This window comes from Chiloscyllium plagiosum, unplaced genomic scaffold, assembly GCF_037043375.1.
Source record: "Chiloscyllium plagiosum isolate Xiang-an unplaced genomic scaffold, Cpla_swu_hap1 HiC_scaffold_8, whole genome shotgun sequence".
NCBI lineage: Eukaryota > Metazoa > Chordata > Chondrichthyes > Orectolobiformes > Hemiscylliidae > Chiloscyllium > Chiloscyllium plagiosum.
In genome coordinates, this window is record NW_028270146.1 from 83,738,091 (window position 1) to 83,758,011 (window position 19,921).

General features: G+C 38.7%; 1 protein-coding gene across 7 annotated transcripts in view; it reads right to left on the reverse strand.

Annotated features, from left to right (window-relative positions):
• The window catches only part of heatr5a (HEAT repeat containing 5a), a 186,940-nt gene that overhangs the window by 119,467 nt on the left and 47,552 nt on the right, over window positions 1-19,921 (reverse strand). For all 7 annotated transcript variants that reach the window (XM_087990048.1, XM_043698067.2, XM_087990052.1 and 4 more), the window contains 7 exons: window positions 13,748-13,997; window positions 12,116-12,271; window positions 9,332-9,582; window positions 9,000-9,111; window positions 7,064-7,216; window positions 4,877-4,976; window positions 4,257-4,366 (listed from right to left, as the gene is read on the reverse strand). In XM_087990048.1, coding sequence (XP_087846174.1) covers window positions 4,257-4,366; window positions 4,877-4,976; window positions 7,064-7,216; window positions 9,000-9,111; window positions 9,332-9,582; window positions 12,116-12,271; window positions 13,748-13,997 — 1,132 coding nt within the window. The remainder of the gene's footprint in view (window positions 1-4,256; window positions 4,367-4,876; window positions 4,977-7,063; window positions 7,217-8,999; window positions 9,112-9,331; window positions 9,583-12,115; window positions 12,272-13,747; window positions 13,998-19,921) is intronic.

Consider the following 19,921-nt stretch of genomic DNA (forward strand, 5'->3'; position numbering starts at 1 on the left):
GATCAAGAAGGATGATTTCAAGAGAATCGAAATTATTTTTCTGACGTTAATACACTTGGTTTACATTTGGACATAGGTTTCCAAACATGGCAAGTGCAAGGCTGAATAAGAGCTGTTAATAGTTATGAGAAAGTGGGAGGCAAGAAGATGTACCCAGATTCCAGAGTGTTCAGAGACTCAAAATAACCTGTAAAACTGGTGGGATTTTAGCTTTGTTGGCAATGATGCTTACTTTGCGATTTGTTTATGTATGTGACATTATTATTATAGTTAAGGATATATAAAGTAGGGTGCAAGAAGAAATGCAACAGTGGCTGTGAATGAATTTGTTTTGCTGTGATGCAAGTTGGTGGAACATTTTTGGTCCAAGTGAATGAAAAGATTAAATGGGGTGGGGAAATTTTGTGCTGACTTGAACAATTACACAAAATTAATTGACTTTTGATCAGGAAGAAACACAGTCACTTAAGATTTTGAAGGTTTGAGAGTGTGCGGTGTCATTTTTTACTGCTTGTCCAAAACTACCAATAATGTTTTATTAGAAAAAAACTGCATAAGTTGTGTCTGTGAGAGTGGCAGCGACTACAAAAATGTTCTCTGTGCCAGTTTACTCAATTACTAGTACATGTTGCACATAAATACAAATGGATCAAAGAGCAACAGAATGCATCTAGAACAAGAATTCAATAATATGTGAAAAGATACTTTATGCTTGGTCTAATTTCCTGCCAATGCAGTTTAGTTCAGAGTTGATAAAATGCAATATTTTATCAATATTTTTGACAAAATGCACAAAAAAATCAAAGGTAACTCAAAATTTAAATGTTAGCTTAGAGTTGTTATAACTACTGAAAAAATGATTACATTGCAAGGCAGTTAATTGCAGACTTCTTCATTAAAATGCAGAACTAATTAAATATGAACAAAATAGTGAATATGCAATATATGTGCAAATCTACCTTCAGGTCAGGATTAAATTCCAGGTGGCTGGGTGCATTACCTGCTTAGAATTGGAACATGAATAGGCCATTCAGTCCTTCCAGCCTGCTCTGTCTTCAACTGAATCATGGCTGATTATCTAACTCAGTAAAAGAAAAATGACCCTATCGTCAAATGCCTTGATGTCGTTAGCATCTACAAATCTATTGATCCCTACCTTGAAGTTATGTGATGACCAAGCTTCCACAGTCCTCTGGGTTACAGAATTCCAAACAGTCAACACGATCCAAGTGAAGAAATGCCTCCTTATTTCACTCCCAAATGGGTTGTCCCTTATTCTGAGACTGCGTTCAGTAACTAGAGATCCCACCCCAGCCGATGGAAATGTTCATTCTGCATTTATCTTGTCTACCTTTTATAAATTTTCTAAGATCCAGTTAAAATACCTCTCATTCTTGTAAATTCCAGAGAAAACATAGACAGAACAGTCATCTGAGGAATTACTCTTGTAAGCTTCCACTGCACTTGCTCAAGGAAACTCCACACTATACTCTACGTGCAGTCTCACTAACTGAATCAACAAATCTTTATTCCTGTGCTCGAATCTTTTTGCAAAAAAGGCCATACCATTTATCTTCACAATTAGCGGTAATACTTGTGTGCTAGCTTTCAGTGACTTATGAATAATAAGACCTAGATCCTTTGTGAAGTGTTGCTATCCAAATCTCTCAACCATTTAAGAAATGCTCTGCACTTCAGTTCCTCATTGCAAAATGGACAACTTCACACTTATCCACATCACGTTCCATGTTTTTGCCCACTCACTCAGCCTGACCAAATCGCCTTGAGCTTCTTAGCATTACCATCATAAACACACTCCCACCTAGTGTCATATTATTCATAAACTTGAAAAAAATATAATTGGTCCCATGTCAATTCATGCTCAATGTCTTCAAGGCAGAGATGGATAAACTCTTGATCTCGCAAGGAATTAAGGGCTATGGGGAGAGTGCCGGTAAGCAGAGTTGAAATGCCCATCAGCCATGATTAAATGGCAGAGTGGACTCGATGGGCCAAAAGGCCTTACTTCCACTCCTATGCCTTATGGTCTTTATTTATCATTATATGTATTTATATATATATGATGTCGAAGTGCAGGTGTTGGACTAGGGCAGACCAAGTCAAAAATCACAAGACACCGGGTTATAGCCCAAACTATCGGATTCTGCTTCTACTGTCTTTTGCAGATGACAGTTCCAAAAACGTACAATCTACTGGGAGAAAGGAACTGTCCTTAAATGGGTAATCACTTATTTCAATGAGCTGGCCAGTGAAATAACAAAAAATACCTCAGAAATCACATAATTCTTTACTGGGCCACAAAATTATTTCAGTAAAATATGTTCTGTTGCCTACTGGTTACGTTAAAAACTTCTGGGTTTCACAAGAAGTACTGGAACAAATCTGATTCAGTAATGAATAAGAGAAAGACATTGAGTTTGACTTCTGTTCTTTTAGCGTAACCACTTATCACTGATATGTACAGGAATTAACAAGTATAATAAAACAAAATACGTTGAATTATATTAGGAGCTATAGGAGCAAATAAATAAAGCTTGATCAGTTTTACTAAAGAATTAACAACTAGTGAAAATATAGTCAAAGCAGTTTGAAGAAGGATTTGCGCACAGTGGAATCAGCATTGCTCGGACACCAAATGATGAATAAAGGGAGGGGTGATGCATACAGCAGAATGTAGTGAAACAGCACTTACACATAATACAGTCTCAATACATTTTACAGGAGAATTATGGAAAGAGATTTGAATCAAGCCATGTTAATGAGAAACTAGGCCAAAAACTTGGTCAAAGAAGCAAGCTTGAAGGAGTGCCTTAAAGTAGAAGGCAAGGTGAAGAGATTTAGGAGGAATTTCAGAACATATATTATAGGACCTTGAAGCCTGATGAAGGGTTTATGCCCAAAATGTAGATTTTCCTGCTTCTTGGATGCTGCCTGACCGGCTGTTTTTTTTTAAGCACCACACTCTCGACAAAGTTTGATATCAGAGCATTCTTGGAAATTGACTCAATTTCAGATAATGTGCGGACAGGCAACATTTATATGAAGGGAAGAAAAAGAGGGGCTGAAGGTTGATCTTCCAGGGACAGCAGAAGTAATGGTACAAGAGCATGAAAGGAAGTACTGCATATGCATTGCAGATGATTGTCTGCATCCAACGTAGTGGATGAAGACTAAATCAGACAAATGCAATTCAGGTGGTGGTGGTCATGAATTGCTGGGAGCAAAATTTCATGATCAACAATGTCAAAAGCAGTACACAGGTTGGGTAGGGCAAAAAGCATTACAGATTCTCTATGTTACCTCTTACACCTACACAGAAATTGTTCCTGGACTATGGTGGGAGAGGCAATCTGCTCAAATGGATTAATTCAAACAAGAACATCATAGAAAGATGGACTCAAATTTAAGACATGGCAATGATCCAGAACTTATGAAAAATAAGGGAAGTTGAAGTAGGACAAATAGTTCCCAAAGGTAAAAAAGGTCAAAGTTTGCTTTATTTTGAGAGGAGTGATTATATCATTTTAATTAATGTGTGCATTGATAGGGGGAGACCAATAATTTCTATCAACAGGAAACCAGTGTGGTCAACAAATTGGAGAAAGAGTGTTCAGAAAGCAAGAGCTCAGAGAGCACGAGGAAAAATAGGAAAAAACCCAGAGAAAGATATATCAAAATGATTTTCTGGTCTGATTTTTTTTCCCCAGAGAGAATTATGTTTCCTTTGATCTACAAAAAATCCAGAAAAAAAGGCTTCATTTTAGAAAATTAATTGAAGAAGGTGCGGGAGGGGATAGTGGCAAAAGGTTTGGGGGATAAGCAGTGGGAATGACTTCTTGGTTTACAAATTCACATTTCCTGATTTATTATGTTTACAGTCCTTTGGTATTATTAGTTTTCCTCCTGGCTATTTAGTTTGCAATGTTACATGAATTTTACAAATCTTCACTTGTAATTAGTTCACTAAACAGTTATTTTGCTGTTTATTGGGTTATGGATTTGTTGTCAATTATATTCAATTAGTTATATTCATTGCTTTTGTATCATATCCAAGGATTGTCTGCATTCCCCAATTCTGATGAAGTCACTACTTTTCCTTCAAAGTACCAGGAAAATAGAATTCCACTGGAGGAGGGAAACAGAGATTTGATCCAACAACAAGACCACCTTAACTGACAATGGTGTGTCTGAATCAGATAATTCAGACTGAAATTATTAACTTCTACCAGACTCACCTTCATAATCTTTGGTCGGCAGCAGAGCCAAAACCTCATACAACCTTTGTCTAAACACCACTGAAACACTCTTCAAAGGAGTTCCATATGATTTGTTAAGCGCAGGTAGTCTGTAATTATTTATTAAAATATTTATCACTTATCACCTCATGGCATCAAGCCAACTATTGCAGAAACAAAATCAAGACATGAAATTGTTTTGTTATATATTCTTATAAGTTCATTTATAAGCATTTTTATCACCAAAAAACAACCCAGTCTTCAATGTCCATTAAAAGAAAAAAAAAGCCAAAACACAAAAAAAATCCAACTGTCCAGCTAATAGCAGATCCAACCAATGCAATGGATTTGGGATAACATCAAGGGAAATGTTAACTCTAATTATGCCAATGTCAAGAAACATTGTTAATTCAAACATTATGAATAATATGCATAACAAACACAATGCGAACAGTAAACCACTTTTTTTCTGTGGAAGGCATTTTCCTGCTGAAATTCCAAAACAAAAATAACATATCAACGATGCAGTTACAACATCCTCATGCAATTCTTATAACAAAAAGAATGCACAATACCGAAAAATACAGACATCTCAAATAATTTGCTGTTGCATAACTTACTTTGTTGATAAAGCTACCGCGAAGGTAAGGAGTGGAAGGAGTCTCTCAGTTACATCATCAGTCAATAAATCTTTGCAATACAACATAAAGCACTTCATTGCTGAAATAAAATAAATACAAAACTAAATTATCAGTCTAAGAATATTTGTTTCAAACTCTACTCAAAAATGCTGAGTGAAGTTGCAACTGTAAAAATAATTACAAAACAAGCGAAGAAAAACAAAGTGCTATCCACACACAGAACTGTATCAAGATTCTTTTTGGCTACTGAGAGAATGGGAATTTACAACTTCTCGTTTCGTTTCAGTAGAACATATTCCAAAATAAAACATATGAGGCACATTAGCCCAATTGCCTTGGCCTTGTAAGAAACCAGAACCTCAAATGATAGTCAGTTTCTTTTTTTACTCAGGTAAACAATCCCAACAATATTATCCTTTCAGCCAGAAGGGAGAATTTGCCATTATCACTATTTCAGCTTTTTGTTTTCCCAAAGAGGGAAACAAAGTTCTACGTGGACACAAGTTAAATAACGACAATGAGTGAAAAGAAAATAATATATTCGTTCAGATATAATCTGGACGTAAGTTTACTTGTTGAGCTGGAAGGTTTGTTTTCAGACGTCTCATCACCATAATAAGTAACATAATCAGTGAGCCTCTGGTGAAGCCCTGGTGGTATAACCCGCTTTTTATTTGTGTTTAGGTTTCCTTGGGTTGGTGATGTCATTTCCTGCGGTGATGTCATTTCCTGTTCTTTTTCTCAGGGTGTGGTAAATGGGATCCAAGTCAATGTGTTTGTTGATAGAGTTCTGGTTGGAATGCCATGCTTTTAGGAATTCTTGTGTGTCTCTCTCTTTGGCTTGTCCTAAGATGGAAGTGTTGTCCCAATCAAAGTGATATCTTTCCTCATCTGTATGTAAAGATACTAGCGAGAGTGGGTCATGTCTTTTTGTGGCTAGTTGATGTTCATTATCCTGGTGGCTAGTTTTCTGCCTGTTTGTCCAATGTAGCGTTTGTTACAGTTCTTGCGAGGTATTTTGTAAATGACATTAATTTTGCCTGTTGTCTGTATAGGGTCTTTCAGGAACTATGCAGAGCAGAGTAAAATCACCAGTACAGTGTATTCAACAAGAATGGGTACCCAATGAACACAGTCCACTGATTTCTCAGCAACAAACTCAAACAAGCAGACAAAACATGTCCAGAAACCCAAGCCACTCTCCCCGACATCAAAGGCATCTCAGAAATGACTGCCACACTACTCAGATCCCTTGGCATCATGGTAGCCCAAAAACCCACCAACACACGAAAACAGCAGCTAATGAACTTGAAAAACCTATAAAGACAACAAGCAAAACTAATGTCATTTACAAAATACCTTGCAAGAACTGTAACAAATGCTACATTGGACAAACAGGCAGAAAACTAGCCACCAGGATACATGAACATCGACTAGCCACAAAAAGACATGACCCACTCTCACTAGTATCTTTATATAAAGATGAGAAAGGACACCACTTTGACTGGGACAACACATCCATCGTAGGACAAAACAAACAGACATGCACAAGAATTCCTCGAAACATGGCATCCCAACTGGAACTCTATCCACAAACACATGGACTTGGACCCCTTTTACTAACCCCCGCTGAGAAAAAAAAGAAAGGGAATGACATCACCACAGGAAATGATATCGCCAACCCAAGGAAACCCAAACACACAAATAAAAAGCAGGCCATACCACCAGAGTTTCAAAAGAAGCTCACTGATGAGGTTATCGAGTATGGTGACGAAACATCTGAAAACAAACCTTCTAGCTCAGCGAGCAAACTTACATCCAGAACCTCAACCTGAGCTACAAATCTCCTCATATCTCACTCAGATATAATCTGTTTGGTTTCACATTTTACGACATGTATTTAAGCATCCTTTAGTACTTAATTTGTATTCTTAGGTTATTTTATTTTAGTTTATTCTAATTTGCTGTAATTAAAGATTTCTTCACTCAATTGCTCATTTTACATCAAAAGTGATACAGGATCCTTTGGAGCCCATCCAGTTTCAGGAGAGTGTTAACTGGGAAGCAAAAGGACTGCAAGAGTGTCCATGGTATGCTCAACAAAATGAGGCTGTATGAAGTGCGAAGTAATTTTCCTGCAACAACACAAAGTTTCAAATGTCTTACCACAGAGAGCTCCTGCACGTTCTTCCAGCATCACCTGCCATGTGAAGCAATCCCCACGACTTCTTTCCATTTCCAAGTCTTTTGGGGATTGAGGGAATACACTTTTCCAAAGCAAGAGGATTCTTGGAAGATGACAGTGTATGACTGCTGGCCCTGAAATTACAAACTGGTAACATAACGGGTGCCAAATTTGGAAAAAATAAACATAAAATCATCTAATATTTGCAAGTAGTTCACCCATTATAAACACTCCAGATTAAGACAATTATAGTTAAGATCAAGTATAAAGTAATATATTAGACCAACTAAAATTCATTTAAATTTGTCTTACATTTTATAATAGGATGACAACTAGTTACACACTGAGCAAATGTTCATTTGTTGCACTATGCAATTTGAAGTTAGGTTAACGAATGTATAAAGTAGCATAATGTCCGCATAATGTCCGCATGCCCAACATGAATGTTCAAAACAAGCTGTCTACTCAGAGCATGGCAAGCAGTTACTATGAGGGTGCAGATCCATTTATATTCATTGAAGATGAGCAACCTATTAGACATTTACCAAAAATTCTCCTGTGCTAATGTTTGGGGAGAATTTTCCTATCTCCTCCTGAAGCACAAGTGATTTTTGAAGGCTTTTTAAAAACCTTCTAGACTAAAACATGCAGAGGTATAAGGATGGTTGAAATTAATGTCAAATGTGGGGCATTTTTACTAGTTATGAACAAGAAGCTTCACATTGCATTATTTTTTGCTCATTTGAGTGAGAAGGTCAGAGGAGAAGTCTGCATTTTTAAATAAAAGATCAATGGAAAGTAAAACTGCATTTAAAAAAATACTTGTTAGGAATCATATGGCTTCAAATAAATTCTGGTCTTATGTGAGAACACTTGCTGCTTTTTCATTATTACTATTGTTATTCTTTTATCAATTTTGTATTGAGCTGGAAAGAACTTGTGGAATTTGGGACAGCTTGTGGTAGAAGAACAGACCAAACAAACTGTTTATTTTTGAGGCGCCAGACCTGGAGGCTAATTGCAGATTAAACTTTGATTAAGAAAGTGTCAAATTTACTGATGAGAGAAAGATACATAAGAAAATATTGTAGAAAAGTCACACAGAAGCTATAAAGGTTCACAGATGGGTACGCAGGAAGTGCTTATGGAATTAAAACAATTGATAGGAAGGGAGAGTTCATCAGCATAAACATGAAAGTTCGTCCAGGATTATGAATTACAAATAATTACAGCCATTTGGCCCAATTGATCTATGTCAGTGTTGTGGACCACACAAACCTCCCCCTACCCTTCTTCATCCAACCTCATCAAGATATCTTTCCATTTCTTTCACTAGCTCCTTATGTCTACAGATGACATCATGAGGTAGAAAAAGGGACGTGATGACAGACCCACAGGTAGCGATGGACAGATGGAAAAAAAGCCATTATTAGAGATTCATTGGCCATGTGTGGATTAGAGGAGCAGTCAAGAAGAAAGCTGGTATGCTCTGTTGTAGCAAATGTTACCTGTGCAGAAAATTGCGTTTATGACTTTGATCAAAGCTGTTTTGGGAGGAAATAAATGGGATTCAAGGCATTTGAAAAATCATATTTTGAAAACTACTGTACATAATAACTTCACAACATGATTTTTGAAAATAAAGTTTAGAGATACAGCATTAACTTAAGAGGACAGACAATTTGAAATTTTTTAGTATTTTAATGACACGATTGGATCTTGATTGGACTCCTAATTATCAGATGCCTCACAGATCAACATATCTTTAAAATGTTAAGAATCCGCTAAAATCTCTGCAGCGCCAACAGTTACAATTAAATAAATGCCAATAATTCATCACTTTCCTCTCTTAAGAACTCTGACACTTTTAATTTAGGAATCAGATTTTGTTTTGCCTCTGGTTGTTAACCATCTTACCTAGTGTCATAAGTGCAGAAAAAAGAAGCCAACCAGCTTGAGTGCGGTGTACTGAAAGGCGACTATTTTGGATTGCAGTACGTAAGGAATCCTCTGCTTGGGTCATTATCAACTGGAATAAATTAATTTAAAAATGGATTTTCAATATACATTGACCATGGATATGAACAAAAATTGTTTAACAGCACCATATAAACATAAGTGGAAAAATATATTTGATGACGAAAGATTTGGTGTTCAATAACAAAACAGCAGTGCTTAAAATCAATTTATTTCTGCTTCTGAATCATCTTAAGTTTTCTTGTCCAAATAAACAGAAGCAAAATCATTACCTTTCCTTTCTCATGAGGGATACCTAGTGGACAATGCTGGACTGCTCCTAGCAGTGCTGCTATTGCAAAACTGTAACCAGTTACTGCTTCAGGGGAAGATCTCAGAGCACTTAGGCGTTCAGTGCAACGATCCAGAAGAGGAGAAATCTCAGATGGCAATGCCACTGCGAAACAACGCAAACACCAAGCTGCAGCTAATCTAGCTGAAACACTGGGATGCAGCAGCACTGAAATTACTTTGTCCAGCACACCTGACAAAAGATGTATACATTTGAGTTTTGACTTGCATTTTCAAAAAGAAACAATTTTAGCTTTTTAACCAAGATATTCAAAACTTTTGCCTTCAAGCTGGTTGCCAGTTAGGTTGTTCAATACTTTTACTGACAAAGGACTCACCTACTGCTAACATAAAAACAAGCAGACATAAGATCAGACAGTTCAGTCCATCATTTCATAAAAATAGATATTCACCAATGCACCCCAATATCCAATTGTTCTTTGAATAAGATTGGAGTTTTAAATATTCACTACCTTTCCCAGAATTAAGTGTTATTTATTCTGTTGACAAAATTCTCTTTTACCCTTTCGTGGCCATCTACTCATCATACAGTAATGCACAAGATAGGATTTGTATTAGTTGAGTGTAATGAGCTCAAAATTCATATGCAGATCAGTACTGACATTAATAATATCCTTTTAGATGTAATTGCAGTTTGTTAAAAATGACCTGGATTTTGCAGTCGTAATGACACTCACTTTCAGCATTTAACTTCATTACAGTTGTGAAACTGACATCAATTTCTAACATCTGCACAGGTGCAGTTAAACATCAACATCCACAAATTGCTTTCAGTGATTACCTAATCCTCCTCAGGATATGCCACTGAAGTCGCTGCAGATGACCATTTTGGAAATCAATTTAACCCACTCCAATACTACCGTACTTAAAATTATAACAAGTTGAGCCTTATTGAACAACATTTTTTTTCTTAGAACAATGCAATAAAGTTAATGGCTTCTGACAACCTCCTACACCCTGAAAAGCAAAGTTAATGTTTGGAAATTTTCAAATTTCAAATCAGATCAAACATGGATTGTTAGTGAGGAAAATTATCATATTAATATGTCAACTTTGGTCTAATACTTTTTTTATATAGAGGTTTACAAAATTATGAGGGGCATGGATAAGATAAATAGACAAAGTCTTTTCCCTGGGGTCAGGGAGTCCAGAACTAGAGGGCATAGGTTTAGAGTGAGAGGGGAAAGATATAAAAGAGACCTACGGAGCAACTTTTTCACAGAGAGGTTGGTACATGTACGGAATGAGCTGCCAGGGGAAGTGGTTGAGGCTGGTACAATTGCAACATTTAAAAGGTATTTGGATGGATATATGAATAGGATGGGTTTGGAGGGATATGGGCCAGGTGCTGGCAGGTGGGACTAGATTGGTTTGGGATATCTGGTCGGCATGGACGGGTTGGACCGAAGGGTCCGTTTCCATGCTGTACACCTCTATGACTATGACATGTGTCCCCAATTTTAATTTCACACTCCGTAAACCTAATAACACATTTATATAGGAAGAAATACACCTTACTTCTCAACATCTGCATATAAACATTCGTCAATGTGAGTAACATCACCTGTTGCTGGACTCCTGGTGATTATTGCAACTTGGCACCAGAATCAAACAAACAATAGGAAATGCACTGCTTTTTTGCTTTCAAGATCAATAGAAAGTTCCATTACCGCCAATCACAAAATTTAAACAATCATTTTAATATATTTTCTGCACCACTACACAGTGTATTTAATATCCCGAGATGAATTGTAAATTTAATGGCGGATGTGTTTTTTTTAAGCATATGATGGTACTCAGGCCTCTCGAGTGGTACCTGCTTATGACCTGCTAATGAATTCAGGACCCTTTGAGAGAAGTGATTTTTTGTCATCTGTTTTAAATCTAGAGCCCCTTATCCTAAAACTATGACCTCTCATTCCAGAGTGCCTCACAATCCAAATCATTCAATCTAATGTCAAATAGCTTTTTAACAGATTGCTTTACTGGTCTTACTCAGGAAACCTCATATGTACAACTCGCTCTTGCAGTTCTTTGGGATAGAATCCATAATACGTACAAATTATGGAACTTTTCATGGTTTGAGTGATAGGATTACATTCAATCAGTACCTGCAAGCAACAATTCGGATCATCAGCAAGTAAAACATTTACATTTAATGAGAGCAAACCTTGCGGGTGAACTCATTCAAACATATTTTCACATTCTCTAATGTAAACATTACACCACTACAGTCACATTAATATTCAGATGATCATGTCAGAGAACAGCAACACGAGATGAGACAATTGGAATTTCATGGTCTCCCTCACAGACCGAAAGGCAGATATGCATCTCCATGTCGTATTGGGCATTCGGTGTCAACCACGGCAGTTTGTGGTTGAGGTATTTCACTGCTGTGAATTCTGCTTTCCATGTTCAGTATAAGAGTATGTCTAACTTTCAGTATTAGTGGATAACCACAAATTAGTTTTAACAAATTAAGGCACTCGTCCAACTGTCTAGTTTATTGCATAATAGCAATTGTATCTAACTACATTTGGTAGTTAGATACAATTACAACTATCAGTAGCCAGGGATGACATGTGTCACCATTGTGATTTGTTGCTGAAAGATGATGTAACATCAAAGTGGGTGGATTTTAAGGCAACTTTCAGAACCATTACTGCATATAACATCCAGTACTGAAGTACTTGTCATATTACCTATGGTAGAATCCTGAAGCAATGGGGCAGCAGTAGAACCAAGGCCTTGCACTAGACTGCCCAATTCTTGAAGGGCACAGACAAGTACATGTTGGCTTGCAGATACATCCATTGTATCCAACTTTGTCTCCATATTGGTGTCACTCATCGCAGCATCTAGCAATTAAGGGAAATATAAAGCAAAATATTGTAGATACCAAGGATAAGTGCACACAAAATATAAGCAAAACGAGTAGAGAAACTTTGAGCTGAGTTTATTGCTCAAGTGTTATACCAAGTTGAGCTTTACAACCTTGACAAAGATAAAGCGAATCCAGAAGTCAGAGCCAGGTTCAGTTCAGAAGATCCACATCAATACATGTGCTGTTCACAAGACTAAAATTAATCAAAGCCTTGATTTTTCTTCAATAATCTGATAAATGTCAGTGAGTTAGCCTGTCTGTCTGCCTCTGGGATAGACAGTAAAAGAGAGTCACATCTGGTAATTATGAAAAAACTTACCAAAAGGAAATGCTTGCAACTTTGTCAGTTAAAGTTTGAACTGTTCAAGTAAAGCCATGATTATGAGTTCACTGAGGTTGAATGTTTGTACAACATGTTGGAAAAAAGTGCTGATTCTTTCTTTATGCTGTTTTTAAGATTGTTCCAAATTATGTACAAAGCTTTGTCTTCTTTCCCTTTTCTTCTAAGTAGACTTATGTACTTTTGTTAAAAGTAAATTGGGAGATTTGCGTGAATATCTTTAGAGGCAGGCCACCATGGCAACTAAATTGCAAAAATAAAACTTGTAATTTTTCAAACCAGGTATCACTCTGGAATCTGACTTATTTAGTGTTACCATCAGCTGAAAAATTCTTAACGCATACTACTGAATTTAACAAGCTATATTCCTGGAACAATCCAGTGATGCATTGTATAAAAGTATTATTCATAAGATGGCATCCTTTCTCATAACATTTAATTTGCCATACATTATCAAGAACAATACATGAAGCACAAATCACATGAATTGAGAGGCAGCCACAGTGTAGAATAAAATGTAGAAACTGCAATAAACGTTTCAAATTGTACATCCAAAGATAAAGGATGTTGCCAGGGTTGAAGGATCTAAACTACAGGGAAAGGCTGAACAGGCCGGTGCTGTTTTCCCTGGAGCATCGGAGGCTGAGGGGTGACCTTATAGAGGTTTACAAAATTATGAGGGGCATGGATAGGATAAATAGACAAAGTCTTTTCCCTGGGGTCGGGGAGTCCAGAACTAGAGGGCATAGGTTTAGGGTGAGAGGGGAAAGATATAAAAGAGAACTAAGGGGCAACTTTTTCATGCAGAGGGTGGTACGTGAGCTGCCAGAGGATGTGGTGGAGGCTGGTACAATTGCAACATTTAAGAGGCATTTGGATGGGTATATGAATAGGAAGGGTTTGGAGGGTTATGGGCCGGGAGCTGGCAGGTGGGACTAGATTGGGTTGGGATATCAGGTCGGCATGGACAGGTTGGACCGAAGGATCTGTTTCCATGCTGTACATCTCTATGACTCTATAACTGTGGAGCCCACATACAAAACTACATCTCAACATTAAGCTTTCTTTGTTTGGCATGAAGATTATCCTAGATTGATTCTACTTTCTTACCTACAGCTTTCTTCTGTTTACCGACAACCTGGCAGATCTCTTTGGCTGCTGCAATCTGAGCTTTCTCTCCAAGCAGACTTCCTACTGCAGATCGAAGGATAAATGAAACACAACGGCGACAACATATGGCATCAATTTGCGTCTGGGTAGCTTTTGGGTGAGACACCAACTCCAAAACATGTTCAAGTACGGCAGCAAAATTCAGTTCCAACCACTGCCCACCCAGTGTAGAAATAAAAGCAACATAAGCCTAGAAAAACATGAATCAATGAAAATTGCGATTGCTTCTAATTTCAAGACCCAACAAAATACATTTGAATAACATTACACAACTCAGTTAATTATCCCTTTCCATCACACATTTCATGATTAAATTCAAAGTTGTTGTAAACTGCACAAAACTAAAATGAGTAATCTGGGGATCTAAGATGGCGGCGATCCGAAAAGATCACACTGCAGAGCTTTGCATTGCAGCAGGAGCAGGATGGTCCTTTAACCCACCGAACGCAGGTCATCAGGATTTCTTGGGGTATTGGAAAGATTGTGGAGCTCCAAGAAACATTTTAAAATTGACTTACCTGTATTTTCAGCTGTCCAGAAATGCCTAAAAAGGGAGGAGGAGCATCTGAGGCCAGGCCTGCAGCTCAGCCTGCAGCAGCCTCGGAGCCGATTACTCTCCAGGACCTGGTGAACCAGCTTTCGAAATCTCGCGAGATGTTGGGGAAAGAGATTGAAAAGAAGTTGGCTCCAGTCTCTCTCATGCTGCAGAAGCATGAGCAGCAGCTGGGAGACCTGGAGAAGAGGATGGATGAGGTGGAGCACAGGGTCACAGTGGTGGAAGCTGATGCCAGTTCATTCAAGGAAGAGATCCAAGCCCTGAAGACACAGGTTCGTAACTTGCATGACTAAGTGGATGATCTTGAAAACAGGGGCAGGAGAAAAAACATTTGGATCATCAGTCTGCCGGAGGGTAAGGAAGGTGAGCGACCTGCGGAATTTGTTGAAGATTGGCTTCTGAAATTCCTTGACTTGGAGGCTGGCATGAAAGGATTGAAGATAGAGAGGGCTCACTGAGTCGCAGCGCGGAGGTCGGGTCTGGGTCAACGCACTCGTCCTTTCCTGGTGCGGTTCCATCATTACCGGGATAAGGAGAGAGTTATAGAGGCTTCCAGACTCTCGGGGTAGGATCCAAAGGCCCTAATTTACGAGGGGTCTAAGCTCATGTTTTTTCAGGACTTTTCAGAAACGAAAATTGTATGATTGCGTCAAGAGAAGACTGAAGGAGCTTGGGATTCAGTACTCCCTGAGATATCCGGCAGTGCTTCGGATCACCTTAGATGGATCCATGCATCTCTTTGACACATCGGAGAAGGCAAGAGACTTTGTGGACAAACTAACCTAATTTAAACAATTGTAGTATGTATAAATATTGTTGCTTGGGTATGCGTTTATCATTCTGTAAAAGAAATGGAGGAAATCCAGTTGGAGCTTTGTTTTTCCCCTTTTTTTTCGTCTATTGATAATAATTTGGTTCAAACTATGTCTGGCGGAGGTTAAGATGTACATTTTAAATTTCTAAGTTAGGACATACCAAAGGATGGGTGGGGTATTTGTTCCCCCTTTTTTTTTAAAAGAAAGAATTTTTTAAATTCATATTTATATTCTATGGGGTGTTTATTCTTTTTAGCTTGTGCTTGCGATGCGGCTCTAGCTGGGAGAAGTGAAGGTGGTTGAGATGGTTAGATGCCTATTTATGGGCAGTTCGGGACGGGTAGTTGCCCCCTCCGGCCAGGGGGTGAGTTCCCCTACTCAGCGCTACTGGCACTTTATATATTGTTTTGTTTTCTGGTTTTTGTTGTTTTTTATTTTTAATAATTTCGTATGTTTGTAAAATGTAGTGGTTTTAGTTTATGTAGTTTTTATATTTGGGGGACCATGCGACACTAAGGCTCAGCAATTTGTATTTCAGGTTCCTCCTCTCTGGAATTTAAATATAATTGCAGAAGATTATGGCTAATGATTTGATTAAATGGTGTACCTGGAATATCAAGGGAAGTCACTCACCAATTAAGAGGAAGAAGGTACTCTTGAGTCTTAGAAAGGAGAAGGTGGATATTGCTTTGTTACAGGAGACACATTTGGATGACAAGGAGCATCTGAAATTAGAGGAGAATGGCTTTGACCAAGTTTATTTTTCATCATTTAATACCAGAATTAGGGGAGTGGCTATATTGGTAAGGAAAAATCTCTCATTTAAATTGTTGGAATGTGTTAAAGACACATACGGGAGGTTTGTAATTCTTAAAGCCTTGATAAATGGGGAAGAATATGGCATTTTAAATGTTTATTGTCCCCCAGCTCATCCTCTTGAATTCTTGGTAGATGCTTTTTCTAAACTGATAAGTCTCAAGTCTCGGCACATCATTATTGGGGGAGATTTTAACTGCCTCATGGACCCCACAGTAGACAGGTTGCCTAAAGGTCCCTCGATACTCTCTGCACAAACTAAACAGTTATTGGGTCTGTGTGGGGAATTATGGTTGGTGGACGTCTGGAGGTGTCTCCACCCTACAGGTAGGGATTTCACTTTTTTATCCAATCCGCATAGATGTCACATGAGGATTGATTTTTTTCTGACCCCTGCGGGACCCCTGGATCTGGTGGCATCCTGTACGATTGGTAATATTGCCATCTCTGACCATGCTCCAGTGTACTTCATGGTTAAAATTAAGGATGTTACAGCGGATTCAAGGTACTGACAAACGGACCCCTTTATCCTCATGGACAGCAAGTTTGTGCAGTATTTCTCTAGGGAATTTCAGGCATTCCTAGACATCAACATAGGCTCGGTTGATAGCTCATCTGTTCTCCGGGAAACTTCCAAAGCTTATGCCAGGGGGTTAGTTATTTCATATTCCACCAGTAGGAAGCGGCAGAAGGGTGAGCAGCAAAGTCTCCTTGTCGCACGGTTGAAGGCAGCCGAGAAGGCCTATTTTGACAGACCCTCGCTGGTCAAATTACAGAGGATTACGGCACTGCGGTCTGCATTAAATTCTGTGCTCACGCAGACGGCAAAGAAGGAGCTGGCTTTCGCAAAGCAAAGGTTAAACAAGCATGGTGACAAGCCAGGCAAATACTTAGCATACCTTGCCAGAAAGAGAAGTGCCCCACAAACCATTACAGCGATTAGGGAAGGGTCTGGGAACCTAACATGTGATTCTAAAAAGATTAATGTGGCGTTCCAGAGATTCTACTCTAAATTGTATCAGTCTGAGATTTGTAAGGAGAGGCAGGCCAAAATGGAATCCTTTTTTCGAGATCTGAAGCTCCCAGGTGTGACTCCCGAACAACAGCCCTTTTTCAATGCCCCATTATCAGAGCAAGAAGTGCAGGAAGCTGTGAGACAGCTTCAAAATGGAAAGGCGTCCGGTCCTGATGGACTTCCCTGTGAATTCTATAAGGAATTTATAAGTATACTGTCAGGCCCGATGCTCAATATGTTCAATGATTCATACAGTCCTGTTTGTCTCCCACCATCTCTTAGTGAGGCCAATATTTCACATCCTTAAAAAAGGGAAGGATCCAGAAGACTGTGCTTCATACAGGCCAATCTTGCTCTTAAATATGGACTTTAAGTTCCTCTCTAAGGCTCTCGCGTTAAGGCTGGAGACTGTGTTACCCTCTATTATTAAAGAGAATCAGACAGGCTTCATAAAGGGTCGCAGATCCTCCAATAACATTAGGAGGCTGCTTAACCTAATTCAAGAGTGCCAACAGCAGTCAATACAGGGATTGGTGATTTCTTTAGATGCAGAGAAGGCATTTGACCGAGTTGAGTGGCCGTATCTTTTCTATACTCTAGACCGGTTTGGTCTGGGCGAAGTTTTCATAAGCTGGATAAAGGTTTTCTACAGTGCACCTCTCACTGCGGTCATTACCAACGGGGTACGATCAAGCAATTTTAATATTTCTAGGCGCAGCTGGCAGGGCTGTCCCCTTTCACCATTACTTTTTACGTTGGTGATTGAACCGTTAGCAGAGGCCATTCGTGGGGATCTCAATATATCAGCTCCAGAAGTGGGGTCAAAATTACATAAAATCTCGCTGTATGCAGATGATGTTCTAATTTTCTTGACAAATCCAGCAGTCTCAGTGCCTTGCCTGATACAATGCATTCACGCGTTTGGCGCTTTTTCAGGATACAAGATTAATTTTGCTAAATCAGAGGCTATGCCTATGGGTGGTCTTACGAAAGAGTTGGCTCTTGAGAGTGACTATAGATTCCCAGTTAGGTGGTCACAGGGGGGGTTTGTGTATTTGGGCATATTCATTACTCCAGTTCTGGACTGGCTGTTCAAAGACAATTTTATTCAATTATTTGAAAAAATTAAAGATCTCCAAAGATGGGAGGCATTTCCAGTCTCATGGTTGGGTCGGATAGCGCTTATTAAGATGAATATTCTCCTTCGTTTGCTATACCCTATGCGGATGCTCCCCCTGATTTTCAATAAACAAACACTCAGGAGACTGAAAGGTTGGTTCAGCTCCTTTATCTGGCACCTCATTAAATTAGCCAAACTGCAGTTGCCTCACAGATTGGGAGGAGTAGACCTTCCGGACATTAAAAATTACCAATTAAGCTCACTTTTAACCTACGTAAGTGATTGGGTTTGTGGGGACCCTCTTTCAAAATGGCTAGATATCAAAGTCTCCCAGGCAAGGTGCCCCCTTACCAGTTTGCTGTTTTTGGACAAAGTGAGGACAGTTAGGGAATATTGCCATAACCCAATAGTCATCAATACTGTTAAAGCATGGAGGGCAATTCGGCAGAGGGAAGGTAACATTGGCAAAACATCTTTGTTTACACCTTTAGTGGGTATGCCGAGTTTTAAACCAGGTATGATAGATTCAGGATGTAAACGCTGGGCAGCTAGGGGTGTATCTTGCATGGGTGATTTATTTGAGGGAGATGTAATGATGTCCTTCGATCAGTTGGTATAGAAGTACAAGTTACCTAATAGAGACCTCTTCGTTTTTTTCAAGTTAGGGATATTATTCAAAAAAAGACCACATTTTTGACTGATCCCTACAAATCTGACATAGAAAGAGGGGTACTAAGGGCTAAGAGTACACTCTCTGTCAGTACTTTATATCATCAATTGGGGGGTGCCACCTCAGATGAGTCTGATCGACTCTGCAAGATGTGGGAAAGAGAGCTGGGTGTTGAAGTTTCTTCAGAGGCATGGAAGGATATTTGGGACAATGCAAGGAAGACATCAATTTGCAATAGGACCCATGCTTTACAGTGGAAGATTCTCCACAGGGTCCACTTAGCCCCAGACCATTTGTCAAAATTTAAACTCGGGGTATCTTCAGCATGCCCCAAGTGCAAGGTCTATATGGGTACTCTTACCCATTGTCTTTGGTCTTGTGACAGGCTTCAAACATATTGGAGCGCTGTGGTGGGTGCAATGGAGAGGATTTTAGGTGTAGGGGTGTTTTAATTTTATGCTTCTCTATATATGTTTATACATTTGTATAGGAGGGTGTCTTGGGGAATTTTTTTTATTATTTGGGTTTAGTTTAGTACTATTTCGTACTGTTTTGAATTGCATTGTTTTGTATTTGTTGTAATGTTTAAAAATCTATTTTTTCTTAATAAAAATACATTATTAAAAAAAGAGTAATCTGGAGCTTATCTTTGTATCATATGTACATGGTAAGTGGTAACCATAGGGAAAGACTTACTTATTTCATGTCTGGGAAATTCGCAACGGTTTTTCGAAGTTTTTGAAAAGAATTTGTAAAGGTTTGCATCACTTGTAAAGGAATAAAGATTTTTTGGGATAATAATGAATATTGGTCTGTACAACCTCATAACAATTGATATGGAAAGAATACTAAAAGGAAGGAAGTTTAACTACAGAGGCCATCAAGACAAATGAGAGGATCTGAACAGAGTGAAGGTGGTCAGCAATTAGAGTCATAGAGCTGGATTTCTGGGCAACCAAAAAGCATATCCTCTGTTGCCACTGTTTCTATCACTTTCAAGTAACAATTTCCAGAATCAGCCATCCCATATGAAGACAAAGGTGGTTGACCTACATTACCACAACTGACAGGATCCAAGAGTTGAGAAGGTTTTAGAAAAAAGTACGGCATTTTGCAGAAAAT